The sequence below is a fragment of the Erinaceus europaeus genome, unplaced genomic scaffold (genome assembly GCF_950295315.1).
Source record: "Erinaceus europaeus unplaced genomic scaffold, mEriEur2.1 scaffold_605, whole genome shotgun sequence".
In the NCBI taxonomy this organism is placed as follows: domain Eukaryota; kingdom Metazoa; phylum Chordata; class Mammalia; order Eulipotyphla; family Erinaceidae; genus Erinaceus; species Erinaceus europaeus.
The window spans coordinates 40,737-48,559 of NW_026647704.1; the positions used below are offsets into that span (position 1 = coordinate 40,737).

At 38.0% G+C, this 7,823-nt stretch overlaps 1 protein-coding gene across 1 annotated transcript; it reads right to left on the reverse strand.

Annotated features, from left to right (window-relative positions):
• Positions 1-1,986: 1,986 nt before the first annotated feature.
• Positions 1,987-2,949, reverse strand: LOC103118474 (olfactory receptor 5V1-like). Its single transcript, XM_007528695.1, has one exon. The coding sequence runs from the start codon at positions 2,947-2,949 to the stop codon at positions 1,987-1,989; it is 963 nt and encodes a 320-aa protein (XP_007528757.1).
• Between the last annotated feature and the right edge of the window lie 4,874 nt (positions 2,950-7,823).

A 7,823-nucleotide genomic window follows, 5' to 3' on the forward strand; every position in this document is an offset into this window, starting at 1 on the left:
TGCTGCACTACCGCCCGCCCCCCTTAATGTAGGTTTCAATGAATCAAGCAAAGAAATTGTAGCAGTTTCACCCAGTCCTTATTGATCTAGCACCCAAAAAACCAGGCATTATATTGGCTTTTTTAAAAAATAAATTCTTAAAAAATTTAAATTTATTATCTTTATTGGATAGAGACAGTCAGAAAGTGAGAGGATACGGAGAGGTAGAGAGGGAGGGAAGCAGAGAGACACCTGCAGCACTGCTTCAGCACGTGTGAAGCCACTGGGGGCCTGAACCCAGGTCACTGTGCATTGTAACATATGCTTTCAGCCAGGTGTGCCACTACCAGCCCTCCCCCCATCATATTGTTAAATCATACATTAGGAAAAAAATAGTAAAAATCTTGGTGTTTTATTTTTGTTATGAATGTTATAATCTCCTGGGTTATACCACACTCTGGGGAACTCTGAGATTGCACCCCAATTAAGAGTGTAGAGGTGGCGAGGGATGATAGGGGGCCATCTTTAGGATGATTCGTGTTACTCATAAGACGTTTGCCTCAGGTGAACTCATTACGGGGTTTTTGACTAAGTGAAATTTGTTCTCAAATAGGGGAGGAGGACAAATCATAGGACCTTGGACCCCTAAATCTTTATTAGCTTCTTTGCCAACAGAGATTTCCTAGGAGTACAAGGTTCTGTGATTTGTCCAAATCATTGAATTTTTTCCATTGAAATTATCAGAGTCCCCTTCATTCCCAAGTCAGTGCCCTGACACATAAGAGACCTGAAGAAATGGTGGATTTACAGTTAATTTTGTAATTATGCAATTCACAGAATTCAATTTTTGTTATGATCTTAAGCTTCATCAGTTCTGAGAAATAAATGGTTTTCTGGCTGTCTTGCCTTGCCTTGCTTGAAGAATTTAATGCCTAAGCCTGCCGTATTCTCTTTATGAGTGTCCCATTATGGACAGTAATAACAGTCAGTAAAATATCTTAGAGTCTTCGTTCCCACCATAAAGATCTATTGCAGCAGTGATTTGATATTCTGAAGCCTGATTTACAAGAGGCATTTTATTTCAGAAAATAACTGTTGCCAAACTTAAGAATCTGTTGGCCATTTTTCATTGGCTATGATGTGAACAATACATTCACATTCCATCAGATCAGATGTTCAACCCCAGATTTCTACATTTGAATCTCTGTTTATTTATTTATTGAACAACTCCTGATATAAAATATGACCATTATAGTAACATGGGAGATTTAAAAAATTCTCTAATTATATTTTTATAAAAACAGATTGGTTTATTTATTAACACAAGAGAGAGGAGGAAGGAGAGGAAAGAGAGAGAAACAGAGTATCATTCAGGCACATGCAATTCCAGGGATAGAACTTGGGACCTCATATTTGAAAGTTCAACCCTTTTATCCACTGTGACACTTCCCTAGAGGTGTCACATAGAAGAATTTAATGTAAGAAGTAAGTTATATAATTGTTGGAATGACTGAGAAAAAAGGAAAGCTCAAATAATATTATCCTCTTTATGAAGCCTCTACCTTTCCTATATATACACATTATTTTTACTTGAATGACTTTAGATTTCAAAATAACAATGGCAAGAAATTGAAAATATCAATTAATGTCACCACTGGAGTTAGTTTCTGCCATAAAAGTGCTAATCTACTGTTACTTCCAGATCCAGAAGAAATCAATTTCTACTTTACTCCCTTTCCTGTATAATCTCTCATCTGTTACTCTTAGGTTGACAGGATCTAAGACAGTTTCCCTGTTGACAAGGAACATTAGGAAAAAAGGCTTACATGTTTCTAACCCCTCAAATATATGGAAAAATTATAATAGAAATGATACTGAGAACAAACACAAAATAACTCTCACACATTGACTTTTCAAAGAGAAATATGTACTTGTATAGAGAAAGCCATTCATGGGAAGATCAGTTTTAGGACTGCTAATTTTCTAGGAATTGAGGATCTGAATGTTTCAAGATGATTTAATGTTTCCAGGGAACACACATTCTCCTGTCAGCTTCCACAGTGCACCCTTGACCTCCTTGTTTCTCAGGCTGTAGATGATGGGGTTTAACATGGGGGTCATAACACAGAAGAGCACAGACACCAGAATGTCCATGTCCAGGGAGTAGCCTTCCCTGGGCCGGTCATAGTTGAAATTGGCTGTTCCATAGAAGACCACCACCACAGTGAGGTGGGATGCACAGGTCGAGAAGGCCTTGCTCCTGCCCTGAGCAGAGGGAATCCTCAAGATGGCAGAGATGATGAGTGTGTAGGACACTGCAGTAAACAGGCAGGGGCTCAGGCCAATGGTGGCACTGGCCACATGGAGCACAGACTCATTGACAGAGGTGTCTGAACAGGACAGCTTCAGGATCAATGGGATGTCACAGAGAAAGTGGCTGATCTGGTTAGGCCCACACAGAGTGAGTGTGGCTGCCAGTGCTGTGTGTGTCACAGAATTCACCAGCCCACACAGCCAGGACCCGGTCACCAGACAGACACAAACCTTGGCACTCATGAGAATTGGGTATTGAAGAGGGTGACAGATGGCAACATAGCGGTCATAAGCCATAGCAGCCAATAAAACACATTCAGAGCCAGCACAAGTCACAAGGAAAAAGATCTGGGAAAGGCAGCCTTCATAGGAGATGGTCTTCCTCTCCCGGAAGAAGTTCACCAGCATGATTGGGACTGTGGTGGATGTGTAGCAGATGTCCAAGAAGCTCAAGTTACTGAGGAAATAATACATTGGAGTGTGGAGAGCAGGAGTAATCTTGGTGGCTGTTATGATGAGCATGTTTCCTAGGAGGGTTATCAGGTAAATGACAAGGAAGATCAAGAAGAATAAGCCCCGTAGTTGAGGGTGGTTGGAAAACCCCAAGAAGATGAATTCAGTAACATATGTTTGGTTGTTCATTTCATATGGTCCCATAGCTACAAAAGAATGAGCAAAAGAAAGTCATAATGAGAGTATAAATAGAGCACTGCAAATGAGTTTATTTATAAACTTAGAATGCTATGTCAAATAATGTTGCCTAGAAAACCGCCTGGACTTGGGAAATAACTCAACTGGTAGGATGTAGTTCTTGCATGCCTGAGGTTCCTGGTGTCATTCCCCAGACCCTCATGTACTGGAGTATGTGCTCTGGCTCCTCTCAGCCTCTATCACTTAAAGTAAATAAAAATTCAAAGCCAGTCTGACCTGTAGATGAAGGCATGCAGAAGTGTCTTCTGGAAGAATAGAAGTCCTCCAAGATCTAGACAGCTCAGGCCACAGATTTTTCCAAGACTCCTGGTACATGAGAATAAATAAAGATTAGTTCAGATCCTACAACAAATTGTTAGTCTGTCTTTATATTAGAGTTAGCTCATTTCTTACCGTTTCTACACATTCTGCCTCCTAACTTTGCATCTCACTGCGCTCTATTCTTTTTTTCAGCCAAATCTCTTTATTAAAAAAAAAAAAAGTTGATTTCTAAGACTATTGTCACAGGAGTGCATTTTCACATCTTCCCAAGATAAGTATCAATCACATTTCACCCACTGCCAAATTGCTGATTTCCTCTGCCATAGGGTACTATATCTCCAACTTATTTTGTTCAATATTTTTAAGTATTAAAATGTCATTGTGACATTGTTGAAGATATATAATTAACACTAGAATAATCAGCAGAATCAATGTTACCTTTCAGTGTTTTCCTACCTAGTCTTTTTCTTTCTTTCTCTTTTTGTATATGAATCTTGATCTCCATTTATAGATTTAAACAGTGTAAACTCAAATGCTAAGAATGTATTATATTCTGTCATACCAGGTAAATCTTATAGTTCTCTTGATTGAAAATTTAAATTATATTTCTTTTCTTATTATAGGCACTTTGGTGAGAAAAAAATTCATGCATAAATTATCTGTGATTAGCTCTCATTCTTTTTATTTTTTAACCCCACCCTACCCCTTCCCTCCCTAATTATGTATTTAGAATGACATTAGTTACTCTTTTAAAAATAAATTAATCTCATTTTTTCAATGTGAACATTTATTAGGCATAAGAACATTTAGTCAATCATAAATACTTAGACATTTTTTTACCCTCATTAAGGTAAATGTTACTAAATCAAAATTATTCCCAGTCAAATACTGTTTCCCAAAAAGATATTTGACACAGTCACCAGTTTCCTAAAAAATAACCCATTCTAATCTAAAAACCATCACTGTGAACTATGCTTTCCATTTATTTTTTAATATATTTTTAATATTTCTTTATTTCTTTTGGTTTCCTTTTTTATTGTTGTAGTTATTGTTGTTATTATTGGTGTTGTTGCTGGACAGGACAGAGAGAAATGGAGAGAGGAGGGGAGACAGAGAGGGGGAGAGAAAGACACCTGCAGACCTGCTTCGCCGCCTGTGAAGCGACTCCCCTGCGGGGTAGGGGGGGGAGCCTGGGGCCCGAATCAGGATCCTTATGCCGGTCCTTGCACTTCGCACCATGCACTTCTCACCATGTGTGCTTAACCCACTGTGCTACCGCCTGATTTCTTATTTTTTAATATTTTTATTGTGTGATTAATGGTTTACAGTAAATACAGTTGTTGGCACATGTGTAATATTTCTCAATTTTCTGCAAAGCACTTTCACTCCCAGGACCTGAAAGCCACCCCCCACCTGTGCCCTGAGTCCTTTTCTTTGGTCTCTGGGAGGTAAGGTGATATGGTAAGAATGGATCCTTGAGTCAGATAGATGTAAATTATAATTCACTTCTGATAATTGTTGATATGAAAACAGTAGATAAATCAACTGCTCTCTATCCCTAAATCTGTTCACTGTATTTATCTATTATCTCACCAATCACTGACATCTCTCTTTCAACTGTTGGAAAAAGAAACATAAGATGACAATGTGCTTGGCCTGTAATATGTGTCCATTGTCCTTTCTCAGCTTAGAAAGTCCCATTTTATCCCTAGTTTAATGATAGTTTCAGTCATGAGTGGATATTGAATTTTGCCAAAAGATTTCTCTGTATCTGTTGATGTGACATATGTATTTTCTTTCTTTCTTTCTTTCTTTCTTTCTTTCTTTCTTTCTTTCTCTTTCTTTCTTTCTTTCTTCATTTCCTTTTGTTGCCCTTGTTGTTTTATTGTTGTAGTTATTGATGTTGTCATTGTTGCATAGGACAGAGAGAAATGGAGAGAGGAGGGGAAGACAGAGAGGGGGAGAGAAAGATAGACACCTGCAGACCTGCTTCACTGCCTGTGAAGCGACTCCTCTGCAGGTGGGGAGCTGGGGGCTTGAACTGGGATCCTTATGCCGGTCCTTGCGCTTTGTGCCACCTGCTTAGCCTCAGCGCATGTAGTGTGAAGCACAAGGACTGGCATAAGGATTCCAGTTCAAGCCCCCGGCTCCCCACCTGCGCTTAACCTGCTGCGCTATCCCCCGACTCCCTTAACATATGTATTTTCTTATCATGTCTGTTAATATGATACAATATATTGGCTGACTTTTGACTGTTGAATTAACCTTGTATTCCTGGTCCCAACTTTAATTATGATGTATTATCTTTACAGATAGCTAAGTGCAATTTGCTAATATTTCACTGAGAATTTTTACATTCTTGTAATGTCTTTTTGAGTTTTACTACCAATCATGAGGATACTGCCTGGCCTTTTGAAATATGCTAGATTGTTAATTGTTTTTCAAATTTTTTCAGAGAGAATGTAAAAATGTTATTGTTTCTTCCTTGAGTTCAACAGTGAAAACCTACTGTCGTAGATTCTTATTTTGGAAAGGTTATAATAAACAAATTTAATTTAATGAACACATTAACTATTTAGCCTATTTCTTTTTTAAGCTTTTTAAAAATTTATGGTTATTAGATTACAAAACTGTAAAATTACAGTGTGTAGCTCCACATCATACCCACCATGAGTTCTGTGTCCCTGTACTCCCCCCTCCTAAACTAAAAATAACCACTATAGTTCTCACAAGTCTTAAAAGTTTGCTTGCTTCTATTTTTTTTGTAGTTCATGTGTATCAGTTCTCTAGATTCCACATATGAGTGAAACCATCTGGTAGTTCACTTGCATTTCTTTACTTATTTCTCTAAGCACAATCACCTCTAGTTCCATCCATTTTGTAGCAAAGAACACAATATCATCTCTTTTATATTGCAGAGCAGTATTCTATGGACTATATATCCCATAACTTCTTTAGTCAGTCATCTTTTGCTGGGCATTTAGGCTGCTTTCATTCTTTGGCTATTGTGAATAAAGCAGCTATGAACAGACGTGTGCACATATCCCTTTAAGTTAGTGTTTCACTGTCCTTTGGATAAATGCCTAATAGTGATATCACTGAATCATAAGGTAATTCCATTTTAATTTGTTTAAAGACTCCATATATTCTTCTAAAAGGGCTTCACCAGTTTTTAGTCCTACCAGTATAGCAGAGTTCCGTTTTCTCCATAAACTTTCCAACAACTGTCATTTCATGTTTTGTTGTTGTAATTTAGCCTATTGAGGGCACTTGGTACTATTTGGCATAACTTCTTGGTGTCTCTCAAGGAGCTGCTATATTTTACCCATGCTACTGAATTCATGAATATACAGTTACTTGTCATATTATTTATGTATCACTTCTATGTTGGGTCAATACTGATATGACCTTTCATTCTAATATTGGTAATTTGTGTCTTTTGTCATGGTCAGTTTGATTAGAGGCTCATGAATTATATTTTCAAGGTTATCACTGGAGCTTGGTGCTGGCACTATGAATCCACTGCTTGGGGTAACCTCTTTTTCCCTTTTTTCTTCTTTTTTCACTCTCTAATTTTCCTTCTTTCTTTCTTTTTTGTTTGCCTCTTTCTCTTTCTTTTTTATTAGCTGGGACAGAGAGAAGTTGAGAGGTGAGTGGGAGACAGAGAGGAAGAAAGATAAACACCTGCAGACTTGCTTAGCTGCTCTTGAAGCATCCCTGCTGCAGGTGGGGATTTGCGACACCAACCAGGGTTCTTCTGCTTGGTAATATATGTGCTTAACTGGGTGTGCTACCACCTGGCCTCCAACACATTGATTTCTCTGTTATTTTAAATTTCATTGACTTATCTTCCAATCTTTGTTATTTCTAAGCTTGTGTTTGATTTGTATTTATTATGCTCTAGGTTTTTCCACTTAAGGTGATGGCTTAGGTTACTGATTTTAATGCTAAACTTTTTAATATAACCATTACATGACACAATTGTACTTCTAAATACAACTTTAGTTGTACTCTACAAATTTTCATATGTTATGCTTTAATTTTTGTTCAGTTATTTATTTTTTATGACTTTGTCCATGAGTTACTTGTCTCTGCTCGGGACTTATTCAGGGAAAACCAAAATATCTATCTGAAAAGACTTATGCATGCCACTGTTCATAGCAGCACAGTCTGTAATAGTCCAAACTTGGAAGCAACCAAGATACCTAATGACAGACAAAAGTTGTGGTACATATACACAATAGAGCACTACACAGGCATTTAAAATAATGAGGACAACTCCTTTTCAAAACTGTGGCCAGAATTTGAAGGCACCATGTCAAGTGAAGCAATTCAGAAAGAGAAAAACCAACACCAAGTGATCTCACTTATAGGTAAAACTTAGGAATACAGGACAGAAGACTTCTGGAGGCATGACTGTGGAGTAGAAGCAGCCATGTTTTACATTCCTGAGTCTATTTTGTGTTCCCACTCTGCCACGAGTTCCTGGTCATCTCTGTCCCTCCGGTGAAGCTAGCCCTGCACCTCAGAACCTACAGGCTGTAAACAGGACTTGTTTA